The 24,038-nt window shown below is 39.8% G+C and overlaps 2 protein-coding genes across 2 annotated transcripts in view; both read left to right on the top strand.

The window, feature by feature from the left end:
- Window positions 1–24,038, top strand: part of BTBD9 (BTB domain containing 9) — a 416,797-nt gene that overhangs the window by 115,492 nt on the left and 277,267 nt on the right. The window lies entirely within an intron of this gene.
- Window positions 20,730–21,724, top strand: LOC101284391 (signal recognition particle 14 kDa protein-like). Its single transcript, XM_049715788.1, has one exon. It carries the CDS (start codon window positions 20,776–20,778, stop codon window positions 21,106–21,108), a length of 333 nt encoding a protein of 110 aa, XP_049571745.1. The 5' UTR covers window positions 20,730–20,775; the 3' UTR covers window positions 21,109–21,724.

The raw sequence follows: 24,038 nt of genomic DNA, 5'->3' as shown, positions 1-24,038 counted from the left end.
CTATTTTCCTCATTCACACCAGACTGAATTAATTACTTTTTCACCTATATTTCCATAGTATTAAAACACCTACTTTTATATCTCTTATCACATTGTGTTACAGTGATTTACCTGGTTTCCCTTTTAGAGTGTGAGTTCCTAGACTATGTCCTAGGTTATGTCTCATTTATCTCCTCTTCATGATCACCTGGAATAATTACTGGAACATAACAGGGGCTCAGTTAATGTTCATTGAATTGAATCAAATTATACAAGTATGGTTATTTTATTTTCTAAAAGTTCTATTTCTTCATTAATATGACACCATATTTTCTAAACATCTTGCTGGTTTCTGTGTGCACAGTATGCTCATTAAGGGTAAGCCATCCTGTTTCCATCTCATGCAAGAGCAAGACTTGTGCAGAAGATTAAAATATCCCACTCGTCTCTACAGGTTTGGCATGAATTTATTTGCCTTTGGAATTTCTGTCAGCAGAATCTTTGTTTGCCTTGTTATTGACCTTACCATTTGGCCATAAGGGCATTCTTTGAGAAGACAGTGAATGGCCATATTCTTCTGAGTGAATGGTACCATGCTAACATTCTTTCCCTTCAGAGTGAATGGTACTGTGTTACGTTATTTGAAAACTGTGGCTTGACGTGGAGGAGAGAGCTTTTCTTATAAAAAGAACCCCAATAAGCAAAATTAAAATGTCACCTTGCTTTCAAATTGTTTGAAATGTTGTACTGACATGAAGACCATACAACCATGGAAGAATATTAATTTGCCCATTAACGTGCTCATATTGTTTTGTGGGTGGGAAAACGAAGGTACATGAAGTATTATTCATATTCCATGTCAGCAGCCACAACTTTGGAAGGAGGCTTCCTTAGGTTCCCTCTAAAATAGAATTATAGAATCTCATGTTAGGAGGTACCACAGAGAGCCAGCTGGTCCCACCACCCAATACATTTGAATCCTCTCTTCAGCATCCTCAACAGGTAGGTGTCAAGCATCTGCTTGTATACCTCTAGGGATCAGCAGTTTTCCTGAGACCAGAGACCAGGTTCTGCATTGACACAACAACGTTGCTATCTCTATAACAGTAGTTCTCAAACTTTTGTTTCCAAGAGCCCTTTATACTCTTAAAAACTATTAAGGACCTTAAAGAGCTTTTGCTTATGCAGAGCATACTTATCAATGATTATTTATTTATTTAAAAATTTAATAACAAACCCACTACATCTCAATGTAAATAACATTTATTAATGAAAAATAACTGTATTTTCCAAAACAAAATAAATTTAGTGAGAAAAGAGGCCTTGCAAATCTCCTTAATAGCTGATACAATAAATAGAAGACAGTTGGGATTCTCATATCTATTTTCTCATTCAATCTGTTGTAATATCACAGGTCATGTAGTACATACATGGCTGGCAAATAACTTCTTAGAATTAACAAACTTTGACCTCACGGACCTCCTGAAAGGGTCTCAGGGGCCCCTAGGAGTCCCCAGACCATACTTTGAGAACTGCTGCTGTCTTGTACACCAAGAGATGGGATGAATCGATGAAGTAAACTGTTAGAGACTGGAATGAAAAAAAAAAAAAATATATATATATATATATATGCAAGAGGGGCTAAGAAAAACGTCAACAAATATTGAGTGCCTACCATGTGCCTGAATGTAAAACACTGAAAATTCTAACACTTAGATCAATTGTTCCTTGTATTTTTTAAGATGAAGATGCTCTTTGACTTCAAAAAATATTTCTGGATTGTAAATTAGCTATGGTACTTAAAGAAGCCATTCATTGAGAAAATGACAAAAAGCTGCTGCGAATTTACTTACGGTTTTTAAGAAATTTCTGTTTTCATCATCACACCAGTGTCTGTGGACATTAGAAAACAAATACTGTGTCTGTGTTTTTATATAGTTGATCCACAGGCCCGTGGGGATCTGCAGAACCCTTGCAGATAACTCTGTGCCTGGCCTATGGAGCTGCCCCCCACCACATATGATCCATGGGCTGGGAACCATGGTTCTGTGTGTGATATTCTTCCCCCTCAGAAGTCATTCATCAGTTCTTGTCACCAGTCTTAAAGGTGTTGCATGATGGTTGTTTTGAAACCATTAAGACTTTTGGTGCCTTCAATTAAGATGGCTGGGTGTCATAGAAAAAAAACAAAAACAGCCAAAGACAAATAGAAGTGTGTGCTTCAGGGGCTTCCCATTCTCTTCAGCTGTACTTCTCTCGCCAAGAGCAACAGACGGGCAGTTGCAGATTGAGCCTGTCTCTCCTCCCCTGTTGGTGCTGGGAGCTAGTGGAAGAGAATTGTGTTGAGAGAGTTAATACTGAGTTAGAGAAAAGTGGAAGTGTGGTAATAGTGCAAGGGGAGGAGTGAGAAATTAAATGGTATCTTTTTAGAAGTCTGCCTTATTGCAGTCTGCATTGCTCCTTGGGGATTTTTCTACTGAGTACAAGAAAATCAGCAAGCACTTCCTGAAAAACCCAGATGAAATTACTGCCATAAATTTTTATTTTTTTCATGGTATAAAACCCTTAATTTAGATGGGGAGGGTTTATTACCAGTGTTTTCTTGGCATGGCTAAGTTCAATTAATTTCAGATGACAAGCTCACCCCCGCCTTTTGCCTTTTTTCTTTTTTTTTTCCCCTAGTATGTGAAAAGTACAATTTGTTATTGGTTTACCTTTGGCTCTGGAGACCTCATTAAGGGCCCAAGAAAGGGATTCTGTCTTTCTTTGCTACCTTTCTGTTTTCTGCAGGATTCAGACCATTTGCATTGTCATATGGAAAGTATGTGTGGTATATGTGTGAGGGGAAGGTTGGCAGATAAAACTGGTGGTGTTTACACCTTTTTTTTTTTTTAACATCTTTATTGGAGTATAATTGCTTTACAATGGTGTGTTAGTTTCTGCTTTATAACAGAGTGAATCAGTTATACATACACACATGTTCCCATATCTCTTCCCTCCTGTGTCTCCCTCCCTCCCACCCTCCCTATCCCACCCCTCTAGGCGGTCACAAACCACCTAGCTGATCTCCCTGTGCTACGCGGCTGCTTCCCACTAGCTATCCACTTTACGCTTGGTAGTGTATATATGTCCATGCCACTCTCTCACCTCATCACAGCCTCCCCCTACCCCTCCCCATATCCTCAAGTCCATGCTCTAGTAGGTCTGTGTCTTTATTCCCGTCTTACCCCTAGGTTCTTCATGACCTTTTTTTTTTTTCTTTGATTCCATATATGTGTTAGCATACAGTATTTGTTTTTCTCTTTCTGACTTACTTCACTCTGTATGACAGACTCTAGGTCCATCCACCTCACTACAAATAACTCAATTTCGTTTCTTTTTATGGCTGAGTAATATTCCATTGTATATACGTGCCACATCTTTATCCATTCATCTGTTGATGGACACTTAGGTTGCTTCCATGTCCTGGCTATTGTAAATAGAGCTGCAATGAACATTTTGGTACATGACTCTTTTTGAATTATGGTTTTCTCAGGGTATATGCCCAGTAGTGGGATTGCTGGGTTGTATGGTAGTTCTATTTGTAGTTTTTTAAGGAACCTCCATACTGTTCTCCATAGTGGCTGTATCAATTTACATTCCCACCAACAGTGCAAGAGGGTTCCCTTTTCTCCACACCCTCTCCAGCATTTATTGTTTGTAGATTTTTTGATGATGGGCATTCTGACCGGTGTTTACACCTTTTAAATATTGCAAATTAAGAAATTGTTACCACATTCAACGAAGTATTCAACTAAGTATTCAAGTAAGATAGGGACCTCAGCTTAAGATGAGTTCTCTGAAAAGAATGTGGGCACATTTAGACAGGAAAACTTGTTTAGCTGTCCTGACAGTTCATACGTAACATACCTGGTTGTTTGAAAGCAGGAACAAGATGTCAACAGAATATTGTATTTAATCACACTCCTAAGACATAGCGTGCTGCACCTTCAAGTTCTTGTTCCTATCAGAATACTGTGAGTATATCTTGCAAACAAGGGGAAATAATCTATGGTGTTTTGTTTTGTTTTTCTTTGCATGGTAACATAGAATCTATTGTAGTGTGAATAAAAGGAGTTGCAGGAGATTCATCACTGTTTGTAAAGTGTGCTGTCTGTGTCTTTCAGCATGTGAGTCTTTATTTTACTTACCAAGCAGATATAAAAATTAGAATCGATGAGATAGAGAATATATATTGAATAAATAAGCAATGCAAACAGAAGTTTTACCATTATAACAAATAAATACCCTGCCTCAGAGGTTGGAGATTAGAATCCTGTTACATTAAATGCTTGACAATTAATTAGCTATTGTTTATAAAATTCCCAAGATGACAAGTTACTTAAGTACTATTATTAAGAGTAGCTGGATTAGTACTAATAATGTTCAATGCCATTGGCAACAATGAGGTGATTTTAAAAATAAAGATAAATGTGGGTGATCATAGTCAAAGTGATTTGTGTGCTGAATGCAGAGGAGGCAGCCCCTGTGCAGTGTTCTGAGACTGCGGTGTGGAATGTGCAGTACTTGGCACGGTGCTCTGAGACTGCAGTGTGGAATGTGCAGTACTTGGCACGGTGCTCTGAGACTGCAGTGTGGAATGTGCAGTACTTGGCACAGTGTTCTGAGACTGCAGTGTGGAATGTGCAGTACTTGGCACGGTGTTCAGAGACTGCAGTGTGGAATGTGCAGTACTTGGTACAGTGTTCAGAGACTGCAGTGTGGAATGTGCATTACTCGGCACGGTGTTCAGAGACTGCAGTGTGGCATGTGCAGTACTTGGTACAGTGTTCAGAGACTGCAGTGTGGAATGTGCAGTACTTGGCACAGTGTTCTGAGACTGCAGTGTGGAATGTGCGATACTTGGCACAGTGTTCTGAGACTGCAGTGTGAAATGTACAGTACTTGGTACAGTGTTCTGAGACTGCAGTGTGGAATGTGCAGTGCTTGGCACAGTGTTCTGAGACTACAGTGTGGAATGTGCAGTACTTTGTACAGTGTTCTGAGACTTCAGTGTGGAATGTGCAGTACTTGGCACAGTGTTCTGAGACTGCAGTGTGGAATGTGCAGTACTTGGTACAGTGTTCTGAGACTGCAGTGTGGAATGTGCAGTGCTTGGCACAGTGTTCTGAGACTACAGTGTGGAATGTGCAGTACTTGGCACAGTGTTCTGAGACTTCAGTGTGGAATGTGCAGTACTTGGCACAGTGTTCTGAGACTGCAGTGTGGAATGTGCAGTGCTTGGCACAGTGTTCTGAGACTGCAGTGTGGAATGTGCAGTGCTTGGCACAGTGTTCTGAGACTACAGTGTGGAATGTGCAGTACTTCGTACAGTGTTCTGAGACTTCAGTGTGGAATGTGCAGTACTTGGCACAGTGTTCTGAGACTACAGTGTGGAATGTGCAGTACTTGGTACAGTGTTCTGAGACTTCAGTGTGGAATGTGCAGTACTTGGTACAGTGTTATGTGACTGCAGTGTGGCATGTGCACTACCTTGGCACAGTGTTCTGAGGAGGGTTAGACAAAAGTGCTTAATTTGTTAACATTTTTTCTCTGATTTTTGTGTATTGCTTAACCACTTGTCAGAATAGTGTTCCCTTAGCAAAATTAAAGAGAAAATAAGAAAGCTGACAGAAAACAGGCTCGACAGAGGGCCAAGTGTAAGAAATGAACCCCTAGCTGTTGCTGACAGGCACTGTTTAGATTCCAAATATGCTAGATCATTCATTAGTGTGTGTGTGTGTGTGTGTGTGTGTGTGTGTGTGTTTGTGTGTGTTTTAAAATATGGTACATAGTTGATATGGAGAAAAACATGAGGGGACTTAGCTTGATTGTACAGGTTTTTGTTCTGTGGAATTTGTATCCTTAGGGTCCCATCTGTTTTGGATATAATTTTGTGAGTAAATCAACATGGAAAGAAGAACTGGCCCATCTACTAATGGGAGAAAATTACCAAAGGAGGTGATAGGCACAAATCCTTATGGAGAGTGAAGCTTACAAGAGGAAAGGTGTGGGGCTTCTTGATTTTTAGAATCAAAGATTTAGAAAATTGGATGGTGTGCATAAGCAGTAGTGCTCGTCAGCTCTTCCATGTGTCCCCTCACATTACCCACCTCTGATGCTGGCTCTCTCACCAGCTCAGGCCAGTGGGCTGTGAGCAGAAGGGATGTATGGCCCTTCCTGGCCAGTGCACCTGGTCCACCCCTTTGTGGGTTGCTTCCTGCTCTGTTTTTTGGGGGGCAGGGGGTGCTAGATAGCAGAACAAAACAGAACACATTTTGAAATACATATGTACCTCTAAATAATGACAGATTCAGCTGTGTTCCACAGACCTATCTAGCACAATCTGCTATTTAGAAGCATGTGTAGCATTCTTTTCTGCATGAGTGTGGAATGTGAACGATGGACTAGTTCTGGTGTTGTGACTGGTCCTTAATACCTCACATGAGTCCTGAAAAAACTTCATTGTGGAAAAAAATGGGATAGGTTGAATTCGGTTTTAGATATTAGAGACAGGTGCTCTCGGCAGCCAAATTCATACAAATGACCAGATTTCTGTCTTTCATACTTTGTTGGGAATCACTCCAGTTTTGATCGTACTGAAGATTTTTATTAATATGAAAGTAACTTTATAGTCAGTGTTTCTGTAGCGTCAACAAAATTTCAGAAAAGCAGTGTTAAAACTGAGGGACACCTCAGCCTTAAACCTATTTTCAGCAAACCTGACACATGTTATCCTCCGTGACTGCCTCATTCTGTAAACCTGGCTATTGCCACCTCACCTGGTTGCTTACACTTTGACTCTAACCAAGCTTGTGTAATTAAGACTTAAAAAAGTACCTTCTGTCCTGCTCGGGACTTGAGACAATAGCCAGGTCTGAAGGCTTTGCTTGCTGTAATGGTTACTCAGCTAGTTGGTTGAAGTTTTATAGCAACAAGGTTTGGAGATCCTCTAGTATGATGATTTTCATTGTAATAGGTCTTGTTGTAAGGAATAGTCATTGTATTGATAATAGTTCTTTACTAGTGAATACCTTATTTTTTTTCCTCTCCTTTGCTCTTCTCTTCCCTCCTTTTCTCTCCCTCTTTCTTTCCATGTAGTGAACTGAGAAACTTGAAGAAAGGAACCCCATGCTGCTGCCATGTGTGGGGTCCAGTAATTCTGATCATTTTGAAGAGCTAGCCAGTTCTAACACTATCCTTAGGAATTATCTTACTGAATGTAGCATCTTTTGTGATGGGTGAAATGATAAGGGAATGCGATTTGGAAAAAAAACCATATTGGGGGGCCTACATTAGAGTATATAAATCACAAATCAACATAAAGTTCATATAATACTTTATCCAGAAATTGCGACAGTAATGGGAGGTGGGAAAAGTTCCCTCCATGTGTCCATTTTGAGAAGTACAGTGTTTTTATTTGGTACAGTTGCATATTCATTTCTAACAGACTGCATCTTAAAAGGATTGGACTTTTATAGATTCTATGAATATTCAGAGAGTCACCAAAACCAATTCTGTCCTTTACCTTATGCATCTAGACCCATCTGTCATTTGCTTGGTAGATAGTCCTAGCTCTGTATTGTGAATTCCCTTTTGAGAAAAAGATATTTCCCACGTGGACAGGAGGGACATACTGGTACCTTTCCTGCCCTCGTTGAAAGTTTCAACACTCCGGGTAATTCTTGGAGTGTGTGTGTGTGTGTGTGTGTGTGTCTGTGCTGCCAGGCCCTGCCCACTTTGGGACCTGGCATCAACTCTCAACTCTTGTAAGCTTTTAGGGCATTGTTTAGGACACTGATGCAGAAGGGGAAGACATAATGGCTGTTGCCACTAGTAAGTCATCAGGGTACTTGGCAAGCTGGCAAAAGCTAGAAACCTTATCCATTTGCATCTTAATTGGTGTGACCATTAGCCTAAAGCCTGAATTTTAAAAGTTGTCCCTTGAGCCCTTTCTCCCTTTTACCCTCTCATTTTCCTGAAGCTGATTTGCATCTTTAAAAAAATGTTTCTCAACATTTAAAAACTCATGCCGTTTTTGATAAACTCAGAAATCTTACACCTTTCTCAATATTATTTAAAATATCCATTAACAAGTAAGAATTGCAACAAAAGAATCAAGGCAATGGCACTCTTAGAAGGACGCTCTTTTTTTTTTTTTCAGTCACATGAGATCAGTGTGAAAGTGGGATCTGTTTGCTTGCCACAAGTGTTTTTCGTGTTCTTGCTAGTGACAGAGCACAGCATAGGTCACTTTCACATCAAGCTTGTTCAACTGCCTTGTTTTCATGGTCACAAAGGGCAAGAAAGCCTACTTTGCAAATATAGTCTATTTTATTATAATTCTGAAAATGCATGTTCAGACTACTCATGGGCCCATCTTCCCCAGAAAAGATTTGGTTACACTCCCATACCATCTCCCACCACCTCACTGCTTTAAATACTTAACGATGAAGAGAGAAACAGATGAAAGTAACTAAGATGGGGTAATGAGTAAGATATTCTTATTCATGAGCACATCCACATCTCTCAGCCACCATCCCTGTGTGGCGGTGTTATTGCTCCTCCTTCCTAACCACCTCCAGGTCTACCTGCACGGTCAAAGTGGGTTTAATTGATTCATCCATGTGACTCCATACTCCTAACCCCGGTTCTAGTCCTCTTGGACCTAGGGAGAAGACCTAGGGAGAATAGGTCTTCTGCATTCTTTCAGTGGTAGGAAGGGTGTTCCTTGAGGATCTCCTCGAGTACAGGCAGTACTGGCCGAGTGTTCTACTTGCATCATTACTCTGAATCCTCAGAAGGTTCCCATGAGATGGGAACAATTATGTCCATTTTGTAGGTGAAGAAACTAAGGCGCAGAGATATTTGCCTGCATTGCTCTGGGTGGTGGAGTCAAAATCCAAAACCCAAAGTCATTTCTACTTACATTATAGAGAGAGAGTTGCTTTCTTGGTTCCAATGAAAGGAATGATCTTTTCAAAAACATGTTCAAACTTTTCTGTTCTTTGGGTAAGCAGAAGAAGAAAAAAATTTAATTAGATAATCATTATTATTTTTTTTGAAAATAACTACCTTATTCCAACTAGTAACTATTGGGTTGGCCAAAAAGTTCTTTTGGGTTTTTCCATAAGATGTTACAGAAAAACCCAGACAAACTTTTTGGCCAACCCAATATTTTCTATAGGGTCTGGGGCAATGCAGTTGATAGAGTAGAAAACCAAGAATATTATAATCATTTAACTCATATTTTCAGTTATTATAAACAGCATTATAATCCCTTTTCATATGAGAAATCAATATATTTTCAAGAATGGAAGTATTATAGATTGGTCTAAGGGAGTTTTTTTGATAACCTGAAAGGGTAAATATCTTTCCATACTTCTTCAGAATAATATTGGAGCCCTTAACTTTGGATCCATTCTAATAGGAGTTATAGTGATTTAAAAAAGTGATGTATATACAATGAATATTTTATACTGTTATTTAAAAACAGAAATGTTCACATATAGAAAAAATGAGTAAAAGGCATTTCTGTAATTTTGAACTTGCCATATGTACTCGTATAACAGGCAAAATAGCATTCCATAATGTTTATAATCTCCCTCTAGAGCTTAGATTTTAACCCATAAAAATTAATACCACTCTAATGCTGACATTCCCGCCATTATTCTAGGCTTACAGAAAACAATTCACTCATCATTGCAGCTCTTGTCTGTCCAAGTAAGGTTTTGCTTTGTTTTTCTTTGATTTTTTTTTTTAACTCTCCAGAACATTTCTTAGGAACAAATTAGATTTAAATAAAAACTTTAAATTTGGTGAGGGAAATTGTCAATGCAGAGATGACCTGGTATTGAAAATATGTGCTGAGGTAAACCACTGTATTTTTTAAAAAAAGCTAAGGTTATATTATCACCATTCAAAATGAAGATTGGCTACTGAACTTTGGCCTTTAGAAATTGCATTTTGAGCATTTGACCACTGGAGGGCGCTGTGCCACTACAAACCACTTATTCAAGTCAGAAGTCATCAAATCTTTTCATTTGTTCTTCTCTCTAAAAAGATAAAGGATTTATATTCTTGTAATGCCAGATCAGTTCATACTTAACATTCAGCCTTTAGCTGTAGAAACTTGTTTGAATGACAGTAATGGCTTCATTTCAAGTTATTTAAATGTTTAATACTGTGTAATTTACTCAAATGTGTATAATCCTTTATTGAACTAGATGAAAATAATATACTGTTAACATTGTTTTTAGCATTAATTAATGTGACTAATTGAAGTTAAAGACACTAAAACCAATTTCCCTGTTTTGTTGCATCATCAGCCTGTAAAGAGGTTTCCCTCTGGCCCAGGCTGATTTCGGTTCAGTGCTCATCTCCCTCAGCCCTGCTCGCTGCCCCTCCACTCCCCATTCTGCTCTCTCCCTGCTATTTCTGTAGTTAATCTGATTTCAGTATTTTGACCGCTACAGTTGGTAGCAAAACTGACGAACTGTAGATCGTTTTCCTTCCGAAAACTTGTCTTTTCAATGCATTATGATAGGAGATTCTTAGCATTATTTCGTTGTTCCAAAATGAATGTAGTAATGATTAAAATCACTAAATTACTGTAAGCACTTTAAAAGAGGAAAAAAATGGAGGTAGGTCTTGACATCCCTAGTCCTGGCAGTTGGTGAGAACTCATTTTCAGCAGGAAATGGTGGAACCTCAGTATTCCTGCCTGAAGACTCCATCAACACAGCTATTGTTGCCACTGACTCTCAGTAATAATGAAAAACAAAACCAAAAGCCCCTGCTGTTTTCAAAGCTTTAGTCTGGTCTTGGAAATCAGATGAGTATAAGTCAAAACCTGGTAACACCTTTCTGGCAGCTTGCTTGTACTGCTGTGATGTGTTATATTAAAATGGCCCATTACAGTTCTCTGTTTGTAGGCATAAATAATTCTTTCTCGTTAAACATTGCGCCTCCAGGGTGCCGGAGAAAGGAACAATTTCACCCACTGCAATTGTTGATATGTGTCCTTTATTCAAAGTAGTTGTTAGGTCACTGAATGCTTTGTTGTTATTCTAGATTCTGGAAGTTTTGTCTGTAAACTGGACAATTTTTTAAGGGTTAAAAATGCAGAAGTACCTCATTCTTTTTAGGTTAAATTTTAGATGAGAATTGTTGTCTTGGGAAAAAAAGTTGTCTTGGCTTTAAAATAAAAAAAACCTATAAACAGAATTTGCTCCTTCTCATAGTATTCATATCATCATGTAATCCTTTATATGCAGTGGCACTATTTTATTTTGTATATAAAATCTTACATTGAAAGCTTAAATTTAATTTCATGAGCAAAATGCAATCTTATTTAATTTCATGAGCAAAATGCACATTGGCTCTGGTTTATTTGTTTACCAACAGTTTTTAAAAGGATTTATATGATATTTGTGCAAAACCATAATTTTCCTTATCATAATTATATGTATGTATATACAAATATATATCTCTATGTGTTTTAAACATTATGCGTGTATTTGCCTGTATATACACACCTAATAGTTATCTCAGTTGGGTAAAACAAAATAATAGAAACAAAGTATTATACTTAAATATATGCTATATAGCAGTTTTAGGACCTGAGCTTATGAAATTAATGAATGACAGAGTGATGTAAGTTTTTGAATTATTATTTTAGTTGCATCATTCTTCTCTTAAATCGCTAAGTGACGAGAATACCCGGTACTTTATAAGGAACGCTTCCTTTCATTTGATCCTTACAAACGTTGTATTAGGGAGTGGATGTAAATATCAGCCCCATTTTACAGAGAAGGAAATGGAGCCATCAGAACATTAAAATTACTTTCCCAGGATCCCAGCAGTAGCATGGTGTAAAGCTGGGGCCCAGCTCAGTTTCCTGCTCTTTCCTCCTCTACCCTTCCTCAGTTGAAGGCCACTGTGAACCCTGAAGGGAAGCTGTGAACAGAGATCCCAGGAGAGGCCTGTGCTGGAAGGCTGGCCTTTGTTTCTCTGTGTGTTCTAGTCTTGCTTAGGCTGTTTCCGTGCATCAGTTTTCTCATCTCTAAAATGGGATCTGGTTAGTCTTTTTCCAGTCTTGTTCAGAACAGTGTAAACAATAATGGGGTTTTAATTTAATGAGAATTTTGAGCCTGGGGGTAAAAATCTACTTACAGTGTAGTTCTTACCTTATATGCTTTTAGAAGGGAGAGGTGGCTCTTTTCTTTTCCTTTACATCAAAAACGATAAACAAGCTTGAAGAGGAAAGTAAATAGGTGGATGAGGCATCCTCCATCATTGAAACACAGGGAAGCATCTCTTCAATTATTCTTAATAAACTTTGTTGGGCCAGGTGGAGGACTCAGGATTTGTTTCTCTTCCTTCATATTGCCTCCTAGCTTTGCAATTTCTTCTCTTCTCATTGAGTTTTTTTTTTTCATGTACTTATTGGGGTATGATAATAGATAGGCTGATTTCTTTAAGAGATGCAGTGTTATCAGTGTTTGACTGCTAAGATCAAATTAAACCATAAATTAGGACATAACATTTCCTAAAGACATTTTATGTTTTAATCAGTGCTGAGATGAGAAAGATAAATAACTACTAAAGTAGCAATAAAGTGAAGAAAATGAACCAGTGTTATTACTTAGTATTATGCAAGAAAAAAAATTATTTGTTAAGTATATGTAAATAAATACTGGTTAGTTAGTTACCAAATAAAGGTAAGAACTTGTGTCTTGTGTGACCTGGACTCAGAACTTTGCCGGTGGCACCCACAGCGCTGCTACTAACCAATTATCTAACCAATGCTCTTCCTTTCCTGCCAGTATCATAATACTTCCGGGCATGTATTATTTTTCACAGTATTGCATTTGCAGGTACTTCACAGGGACAGGAGGCAACACTTTGATCTCCACTACAACCCTGCCCACCTCTTCTTGAGACCATTTCTTCTCGTTGCTTGAGTTTCACTGCCTCTTGTCCCTTCTCGTCTCTGATCCAATCCATGCCTGCCCTCAAAGAGCTCTCTCAGCACGACCCTTGTGACACCTTCTCTCTTTCGTCTCAGAACTTTCACCACCACTTTTTCTCATCCAGGTCCCTTTTTGGGTTTTGTCTTCTGGCATTTATGCCCATATCCAACATTTACAGTTCCCAGCTAACTCAGAGGAAACCATAGCGAGGTTACCTGGTGCCTCCTCTGGGAAAGATCTGTGCACTAGTGTTGAACCCTTTTCAGCTTTGGTTCCCTCTGCCTTTGACCCTGTGGGCCATGCTGAGTTCTTGAAAGAATTTCTGTAACTGACACGACATGCCAAAAGGACTACAGTCCTCCCATGTCAGATGTTCCTTTTTACCGTCTCTCACCTTTTTCCTCTCCTCATGGACAGGTCTCTCTGGGGTGTGGATGCTAACTAGCCCTCCGCATCTAATGCTGAGCTCCCTCCTGTCTCGTGTCAAATAAGCATGAGCCTTAGAACTGGCCGTGTCTTTTGAGACTGTAGTGTCCACGCCTCTCATTTTTAGGTGAGGTATATATGGCGCTCAGGGAGACTGGGTTTTGTTTGAGGATGCGTAGCAAGTGTGGAGCAAACTGAGGACTAGCATCCTGGTCCATCCTGTAGCATTTACACTACACGTTCCTTCCATTTGGCCACCATTGGGCAGAACTTGCAGGCTGTGCGGGTTTGGAAGACTTACACTGGCTGCTTTTTAGAGACTTTAATAGATCACCAGCCAGCTCTAGTAGATGATCCCTTGTATGGTCCCACACGAGCTTTGTGCTATTACTGATCTTATCAAAATCACAAAGAACAAAAAGCAGGGGGTCAGACTAGATAGAAATGCTACATTTCTGAAATTAGAAACAACAAAATTAAAAAGACAAAATTAAAAGGTAAATGGCAAAGTGGAAAAATTACAAAATTTGTATCAGGAAAAAAGGTTAGAATCTTTGCTATTTGATTCTTAAAAGAAACAGACGAGCACCCCAGAAGAAAAGTGGGGATAGGACATGTGACATTAAGAATAGATGATTCATGGGGGCTTCTTGGTGGCGCAGTGGTTGAGAGTCCGCCTGCCGATGCAGGGGACACGGGTTCGTGACCCGGTCCGGGAGGATCCCACATGCCGTGGAGTGGCTGGGCCCGTGAGCCATGGCCGCTGAGCCTGCGTGTCTGGAGCCTGTGCTCCGCAACAGGAGAGGCCACAACGGTGAGAGGCCCGCATACCGCAAAAAAAAAAAAAAAAAAAAAAATAGATGATTCACAAAAGAAGGCAAATAAATAAATGGCCATGTGAAAAAAAAAGATCAACCTCATTGTGAAGCAAAGAGAAATCATTTGTGCTTATTAAATGGGAAAATATTTTGAATTATGTTCATGGTCGTGTTGATGAGGGTGACATAAAATAGTCTCTCATACATGTTGGTTGTGGAAGGATTAATTAGTTACAGCAAGAATGATACATACATACTATGGAATTGTACAACCATTAAAACTGTTTTAGGAGAATTTTATATGACACAAAAATGCTCACAAGTTGACTTGTACCTAGTTAAGTGGAAAGAAAGGTACTAAAATAACAATATTCTAATTTTTAAAATGATGTATGTGTATATGGATTTTTTAAAAAGCTATAAGGAAATACACCAAATGTTAAAAGTGTTTATCATCAAATAGGATTATGAATGATTATTCTTTTCTTTAAATTTTTTTTGTGTTCTATAATCAACGTGTACTATTTTTAAAATTAGAAAAAAAGAAATTAAACAGTTTTTATAAGAGGGATTGGGACTTCACCTTCAGATCACATGTTCTTTGCAGATCTGCTGGTTCTTGTCTGACCTTTTAAAAAGCTGTCTCCTGCTCCTCGATTTGCAAAAGCATGTCTCTATAGTAAAGTAAAGGCCACATGGCACAGAGAACATAGCCCCAGCCTTGGGGGCCGGAATGAATCACTGTGCTGTGTGTGCATGTCCTCGTGGCCTGAAGAAGCCACTGCCCCACCCCCGCCCCGGGGGGCTTCTTCATTTACAGAATGAAGGTGTTGACTCCTAGTATCTATAAGGCCCTGTTCAGCTCTGAGATTGGATCATTCTCATTTTTCCCCAAGCTCTTCAGTACTCTCCTTTCCTTCTTAGGCCCCCTTATATCATCTAACGGATCTAGGTTGAGAGGCCAGACCCACTTTATGATCTGACTCTGGGAAGTTTTGTTGTCTTTGGTAAAAGAAACGAACAAACAAACCCTCCAAAGATACTTTCTAAAACCTTCAGGGAGTTGATTTTTCTTAGCAGGTATATTATTCTCTATTACAACTCTCTATTACAACTATTCCATACTTGTGCATTTTTAGGCTCTAGAACGAGGGTCAGCAAACATTTTGCTAAAGGACCAAAAAGTAACTGTTTTAGGCTTTATGGGCCACACAGTCTCTGTGACATGTTCTCCTCCTTTTTTTCCTTTAAACAACTCTTTTAAAAGATGTGAAATTCATTCTTAGCTCGCAGGCCGTAAGCAGGCCATAATCTGCTGACCTCTGTTCATAACTTTAGAGGAACAAGGAATTATTTTGTCATACCCAGTGATACTTGTAAACTTGTTTTTCTTTTCTCATATTTCTAAGACAGCTCTTCAGACTATAAATAAAGTAATCCTTCAAGATGACACAAGAGAATTTATATAATGGCTAACCAAAAGCACATTATTTTGTCCAGTTCATCAAACGTCTGTGTAACCAAAAGCTCTAAGATGGAATCTGCATTATAGCGCTGTTTTAAGTTGTTCTTTATAGCATGTTCTTTATATTATTCCTGAAAATACCTTAAAATCCTAGACTTGGGTGAAGATTTTAAGAAAACTGATCCTCATGTTTTTAGCAGGGCTATGTCCAGTGCTTTACACTCTCCCTTTTAAACATAGTGGTCAGGAGCACAGATTTTATAGTCAAACAGATCTGGGTTTGGTCCCACCTTGGTCATTTATCAACTATGTGGCCTTTTCAAGTTAGTTAGCTCTGCTAAGCCTTGGTCGTCTCATCTCTAAAAGGAGGACAGTAGTAGCTTGTGTCTCCTCACAGGGCAGCTACAAGTATCAAAGGAGAGCATACTTACAACACAGTCTGGGCACTGCTCTTGGCACACAGGAGGCACTCAGTTGATACAGGATTATTATTATCCCTTTTAGTTTTAAAAGACTCTTCAGTGTTCTTCTGGAACTAATTATCTTTTAAAAAATATTTTATTTTTATTTACTTGGTTGTGCTGGGTCTTAGTTGCGTCAGGCAGGCTCCTTAGTTGCGGCATGCATGTGGGATCTAGTTCCCCGACCAGCGATCAAATCCTGGGAACCCTGCATTGGGAGCGTGGAGTCTTAACCACTGCGCCACCAGGGCAGTTCCTATAATCCTAAATAGTAGTCAGTTTCAGGAAGTGTTTCCATAACTAACCCACATCTCATCTACTCTAGAACTTAAACCCAGTCTGCTGAACCTGTAGTCCATTTCTTTTTATTTAATCTTCATTAGACATTAAAGAAAACTAGTAATGACCCCCTGAAGAATGAAAGTAGAATATTTTCTCATTAATTCTAGTTCTGTTAACCTTTTTCATAAGTCTGATTTCCCTGTATGCTAGTTATTATTATGTTTCAACTTTCCCCTTCCTGTGCTTTTCTGTAGTTGAAGAGCAAAGAGCTGGACACAATATCCTAACCAAGGACTTCATCATCATTTCATTCCTCCATTCAGTAAATATTTACAGAGTACCTATCATGTACTAAACACTGTGCCTGGAGCTAGACATACAGCTTGAACAAGACCAAGTCCCTGCCCTTGTTGAGCTTAGGCTCTCACAGGAGAGGTAGACAAATGAGATGTGAAAAATAAACATGACACTTTTTAGTGTAGTGTTGGAAGGAATTGGAAAGGGGTGATGAGCTAGCAGGTGACTGAGTTTGGGGAATGGACACTTGGGCAGGAAGATCAGGGAAGTCCTCCGTGAGCAAGTCAGTTGAGCTGAGACTTGACTTATCACAGTTGGCCATGCAGAGAGCTAAGAGAAGAGTGCTCTAGGCTAATGAACAGCAGTGGTAAAGGCTGTGAAGTGGGAACTATCTTTGGGTGTTTGAGGAACTGAAAAAAGGCAGTGTAAGTCTGAAATCTGGTGGTGGATAGTGTGCAGGGTGTTGGGAGAAGGTATGGCTAGCAATGAGGCAGAGAGGTAGGCAGGAGCCAGGAACTACTGGGCCTCGGTGACATGGAATTTATGCTAAGAATGATGGGAAGCCATTGGAGGGTTTAAGTCAGGGAATAAAATAACTTGGTTTATAGTTTTGAAAGACCACTCTAGCTACTGTGAGAATGGGCTATGGGGGGGACAGGAATGAGGCAGGCAAGGAGAAGCAGACAGAGAAAACTGCAAAGGAGCTGCAGTGAGGCAGAAGGAAAACAAGGAGAGGGTTTTCATGGAAGCCTAAAGAAGACAGTTTCAATATGGGCTGAGGGGAGATGAGAGTGGGCAGTAGATGCTACGCAAGACAGATAAGAACAGAAAAGTCACTAACGGCAAGGTGAACCTTATTGGTGACCTTGCTGAGAGTCAATTCGTTGGAGCAGTGGGAGAAGGGAATGGAGGGTGAGGTAATAGGGATGGCAATAAATGTAGAAGATGAAAGGAGTGTCACCGGGAAGGGAGGCAGAGAAATGGCAAAGAGGCCAGAGGGCTCAAGGTCAAGGGAGGATGATATTAAGGTATGCTTGTATGCACGTTGGAATGACTCCAACGTGCTTGTATGCACGTTGGAATGACTCCACACGTTGGAATGGCTCAAGGTCAAGGGAGGATGATATTAAGGTATGCTTGTATGCACGTTGGAATGGAAGGGAGGATTTGATAATGCAGGAGAGTGGATCGTTAAAGGACCGTGTCCCTGATATGAGAGAGGGGCTTGGCCCTGGGACTCAAGTGGAAAGTTGTCTTTAGGTAAGAACGAGGTTACTTCTTCCATTGCAGCAGAGTATGTAGATTGACTGAGATGGAAATGCAAGTATTACCTTCATGTTCACAGTCCTTGCATTTCACTGGATCTTTGTGGTATATTATGGCCCTCTAGTTCTTTTTGTGCTGTTGTGCTGATTTATTTGTGCAATATATTTTTTTCTCCCCCTCCAGGCCATGTATCTCACATACGGATCTGTTTACATGTCTGCTCTCCCACTAAACTGGCATCTCTTCAACAAGAGTGGTTATCTTTGTATCTCCAGACACAGCTCAGTGTTTGGCAAGAACTGAGTTGAAGGGATGACAGCTGCATCAGTACAACGGACTCATGTAATAGCTACACAAACATGCAGTAGAAAGAAAAGTAATTTGAGAGCATGTAAAATTAGATGTTTGCATTACTTAGAAGAATTAATATGGTTTCTCTTACCTAAGTTGAATAGTTACTGATTACCAGAGCTGAGGAGTAGCTAAGGGTGAAAAAAAGGACCACCTCACTACCACTTAGAGGAAGGTGGGATTTTTTTTTTGAAAATTCTCTTAAGAATGTCTTTTTTTAAAAAAAGTTACTTTGTTCAAGTATAGTGATTTACAATGTTGTGTTAATTTCTGCTGTACTGCGAAGTGATTCAGTTATATGTGTATATATATACATACACACACATACATACATATATATATACATTCTCTTTCATATTCTTTTCCATTATGGTTTATCATAGGATATTGAATATAGTTCCCTGTGCTATACAGTAGGACCTTGTTGTTTATCCATCCTATATATAATAGTTTGCATCTGCTAAACCCAAACTCCCACCCTGTCCCTCCCCAGTCCCTCCTCCCCCTTGGCAATTCACTCTGTATGTGAGTCTGTTTCATACCTAAGTTCATTTGTGTCATATTTTAGATTCCACATATAAGTGATATCATATGGTATTTGTCTTTCTCTTTCTGACTTACTTCACTCAGTATGATAATCTCTGGGTCCATCCGTGTTGCTGCAAATGGCATTATTTCATTCTTTTTTATGGCTGAGTAGTATTCCATTGTATATATGTAGCACATCAAGAAAGTGGTGTTCTAAAAGCCCCTTTGAGTAGGGATGAGTTAGTGTCTGGCATGCTGTGGTGGAAAACATAGTTCTAGGTTCAGGAGAAAGTGATACCCAAACCTAATATGAGATAAAGCAAATCCCAGAATGGTGAGCTTGCTTGTGGGGATCTCAGTAGCAGGGGAAGTCTTGTGTTTAGAACAAGAGTAGACGTGCAAGAGATATGACCTAAGCAGATTTGTGCTGAAATGAGTGAGAACACCTTTATAGAAAATTTCAGTTTAGCATATGTAGCTCTTTCCCAAGGGCTTTTTACTCAGATTGGGGAAAAAGACACAACAAAACAAAACAGTTAACTTTCCCCTTCAACACTATACAGCACATCCTAAATGAAACATGACTTTCTGAGTTACAAGCTGCTGCCCCTGGCAAAGAGGCCGGTTGTAAGTGCATAATCTCAATGTGTGCCCTGAAATTAATGTTCTGTGGGCGCTCCAGGTTTGTGTGACATACTGTAAGTTATATCCAACCCAACTGTTCTTCTAACTGCCTGCATTAAGTATCATGAAATGAGTTCCCCTGAAAGGAACCATCTGAATAAAGCAGCTTTTATGCCTTTATAACTCCTTACTGCATGACCCCAGGTCACCACTGTCGGTATTAGGAGCTTTCTCTCCCACTTTTCACTCTTCTTGCCTTTAATGGACGGACAGAATCCACATCAGGCTCTCTCTCAGCTTCCAGGTGCTGGCAAATGGTACTGCCATTCCCGTTGTGGGGGAAGGAGGCAGGCACTGGCCTCTCTCTCCATCATGTGTCTTCTCTTCCCAGGATGTCAACTGGAGAAAGGTCACAGTCAGAGCTGCCCACCCCACAGAGTTTGTTTTTTCCAGATTCATTAAAATGCTGCTTTCATCTTTCCCTTGGATTTTTACTTTTCAAAACACTTTCCGTTGTGCGGCCTCATTTTATTTTATATTGAGATGACAACCTAACATCTCACCAAGTATCAACTGGGAATACAATTCTGCCCTCACTGTGCTGTGCCATCTTGCCAAGTTCTGTTTTTGTTACTCAGCTTTCATTCAGAAAGGAATTAATTTGAGTTATATGATGCCACGGTTGTCTCCTTAAAGAAGGCTAGATGCTTGCACATCTTGGGAAAGTATCTGTGAATGTACTTGAATCTTCCAGATTAGGTGCCATTCCTCTTCTCTCTCCTTTCCCTCTCACATCATCATAGGGTCCCCTCATGTTAGAATTAAATCTTCCTATTTTTGCCTGTCCCTTCTCAGTGGGATTTTACTGAAGGGGCCCTTGCTTTCTGTCTTTATTTCCTTTTACCTGAGAGAAGCTGATGCAAGGGAAAAGGCATTTTTGAGTCTAAACATAAGGCTACTGCCGTAAGAGAAGAGAATTTTTATACTGCAGAAGATGCCCAGGTGTTAGTTTACTCCCCCAGGAGGATTTTGAACAGACTTGGATTCAGAAATGAAAATTCTTGTTCCAGGGTGTGTTGATCGAGCAGTAATGGCAGCATCAGTGGCCCCATCACACAGATGTGGTTCAGAAAGGGTGTTTCCTTTTACAGCAGTGATTCAGCTCTCGACTTGGCTTTTAAAATGGTGGAAAATTTTGAAGAAATGAGATTTTTTTCTCTAAAGATTTTAATAGGTGCTGACAGAGAGGAGCCAGCAGCACCAGGATGGTGCTGCTGGAGAGTGAGCAGTTCCTGACAGAGCTGACCAGCCTCTTCCAGAAGTGCCAGTTGTCGGGCAGCGTGTTCATCACCCTGAAGAAGTATGGTGGTCGAACTAAACCCATTCCAAGGGAGGGTTCTGTGGAGGGCTTTGAGCCCTCAGACAACAAGTGTCTGTTAAGAGCTACCGATGGGAAAAAGAAGATCAGCACTGTGGTGAGCTCCAAAGAAGTGAATAAGTTTCAGATGGCTTATTCAAGCCTATTGAGAGCTAACATGGATGGGCTGGAGAAGAGGGACAAAAAGAGCCAGAGTAAGAAGAGCAAAGCAGCTCAGTGAAGGGCACCAGATCTCCCGCTTTCACCAGCTAACCACTGAATTGCTATTTTTCCTTTGGTTTTTACTTTTGGCCACAAAGCTGGGTTTCTGATTCCCCTACAATAACTGTTTTCATGTGAGATTAGGGTCAATTTTGGATGGAAGAAGGGCTGTAGTGTTTACAGGGTAGTTACAAGAAGCCAGTTTATTTTAGATCTGGCTAAGTGGTCTGTGTTGTGTGGTTGTATGTTTCTGGGTAATAGTTTACAGTCTCTGTAGCCATCTGTGAAGAGCACTGTATCATTAAACCTGTATTTGTCAGCACTGACCATCCTTTATTCCTTTTCCCACCCCATAAAAAGTTTCTGGCAATAGCTCCTCATTCTGGAATGATGTGATTATGAATAGGCTTTAGGCCCTGTCTTATGGGTTACTGGAATTGAAACCTGACAATTTTATAAAAAGTTGTGTTATTCCATGGTATTTTTCCCAACTTGCTGTATAATTTTACCATCATAGTTCCTTTAGCAAATTTGAATGAGTTCTCATAGCCAAATGAGAGTTTGCTTAATCAAACTAAGGACAAGCCTATTACAAAATCATCAAGAATAAAGATTCCAAGTTAGAAAAAAAAAAAGATTTTAATAACTTTGCCATTGGACTGTCAGCATAATCACTGCCTCACATTTGTCATGTAACCAATTTATGTTTTTACCAACATGAAGGACAATATTTGTTTTATGTTTTCTCCTTTCTGTCTTTCCATTTTTTCCCATTACACTGTGAATTATCAGATAAACTTAAATAGGAAGGTTGATACTAAGTTAACCAGAGTTTGGGTAACCCTGCTTGTGTGAGAAGCTGGGGGTGGAGTGGGGTGGGGACTGAATGGGTTGTGTGTCTGAACTATGATCATGTTGATGTGTTCCACATTGGGCCCCTGCCGGCTTCTAATTACCTTTCATCGTATATTTGGAAACTATCTTATAGCCAGAACAAAGCCCAGGGAAATCTCTACTATTATAGTTTTGGTCATGTTCTTGTAGTTTCCATCTGAAAACAACACAGTTTAGAGAGAACTTTTTGAACTTTTTGAGAACTCCTGAGACTCTTATTTTGTCTTTGCCTGCAGCCAAGATAATTGAAGCATTGTTGGTCTATTTCAGGGGCACATCTTCAGGTAGCATGTGATACTATTTGGGATGTTCTGATAGAACAAAGGGAACACAACTTGTAGCGCTTCGTGCAGTGATAATTCTGGTTCTATGTGTGATGAAAATGAAATGGAATTTTAGCACACAAGACATACCAAGGCAACTTAGTCATTAACAGTATCAGCCTCTCTTGTAATTTCCAAAGTCTCCTCTGATTTTTAGTGTGTCGATTGTTCATTCCCTTCTTCAAGGAAATCAAGATTCCTCAGCCTTTCCCTACAGTGGCTGAAGCTGAAATAGATTCACACAGAGTTTGAAGGTGAGTGAAATAGGTCAGAGCCCATCCAGAAGCTCAGGGCCCACATTTCTTCCCTCCTTTATTCTTCTGCTTTGTCTGCTTGTACACATTGCCTCTCAATGAAGAGACACCAGAGATGGTCCTCGAAGCAGAGAATGGGAATAAGCAGAGTCAGATTCAGTCATGCAGAAAGGGTTGTAAATGAATGATGAGATTGGGCGCCATCCTCACTGCCAGCTGTGTAATTCTGTTAAAAAAATGGGAGACAGGATAGAGATAGTCAAATCATGCTAATAAGTCTATTTATCAAGCATCCACATGCCCAGAGATGCCTAAAAGACCAGAAAATGGAGGTGTCAGATGAAATATGTGGGTAAATTAATATGATTTTCAAATCAATAAACAAAATATTTTAAAGATGGTCAGGCTCATGAAAGCACAGTACTCACAAATCTATAACCTTCCTCTGCACACGGCCCCTCTCCTCTCTCACACATATACACACACACAAGCTGAGACTGGTAGTAAACTTTTTGAACTTCTGACCCCTACCTAGTAGAAGGCATTCGCGGGAACAGAGAGGAAACAACATATTGACCACATGGTTACTTCCTCTTAAGCACTTGCACATACTTCCCTCTCATTTAATCCCACACAGCATTCCTGTGCAGCAGGGATATTCTCATTTTTACAGATGAAGAAATTGAAACTCAGAGAGGTCACACTGTTAAAAAAAAAAAAAAAATTGTGGGACTAGATTTCAAAACCATGTCAGTTTGACTCCAAAGACCTTGAGTGGATTCTCTTTCCACTAAACCATGCTTCCTTGCCAGAAAATTACTGACATCTTTACTCCATGTATTTGTAGCATTTTTGCTGGGTTTGAGTCAAGTTGATGATTTTTTATTTTTTAATAAATTTATTTATTTATTTTTGGCTGTGTTGGGTCTTCGTTGCTGCACGCGGGCTTTCTCTAGTTACGGTGAGCGGGATCTACTCTTCGTTGCGGTGTGTGGGCTTCTCATTGTGGTGGCTTCTCTTGTTGCAGAGCACAGGCTCTAGGCACATGGGCTTCAGTAGTTGTGGCTCATGGGCTTAGTTGCTCTGCGGCATGTGGGATCTTCCTGGACCAGGGCTCGAACCCATGTCCCCTGCATTGGTAGGCAGATTCTTAACCACTGCGCCACCAGGGAAGCCCCAAGTTAATGATTTTTAAATGACTCTGGGATAAGAGGACCTCCTGTCGAGGCTTTACAAAAAACCTAATATCCCCAGTTAGTATTGCTTTCGTCCTCACTTTCTTAACTATAATCAGCATTGATTCTTTCGTGTTCCCTGATAGCATTAAGTTATGATAACATTAGGGTGACAGAAAATAAAATTGGCAAATCTGGATACTGCTTAGTAGATCAGTAAAATGTGAGAATTGGCAACAGTTAAAGTAGGTCTTATCTAAAAAGTATGGACATAAATATAAAGCATAGGATTTAAAGCCATTT

The sequence above is a fragment of the Orcinus orca genome, chromosome 10 (assembly GCF_937001465.1).
Source record: "Orcinus orca chromosome 10, mOrcOrc1.1, whole genome shotgun sequence".
In the NCBI taxonomy this organism is placed as follows: domain Eukaryota; kingdom Metazoa; phylum Chordata; class Mammalia; order Artiodactyla; family Delphinidae; genus Orcinus; species Orcinus orca.
The sequence above is the reverse complement of the archived record's forward strand: the minus strand, read 5'-3'. Positions and strand labels throughout refer to the sequence as shown.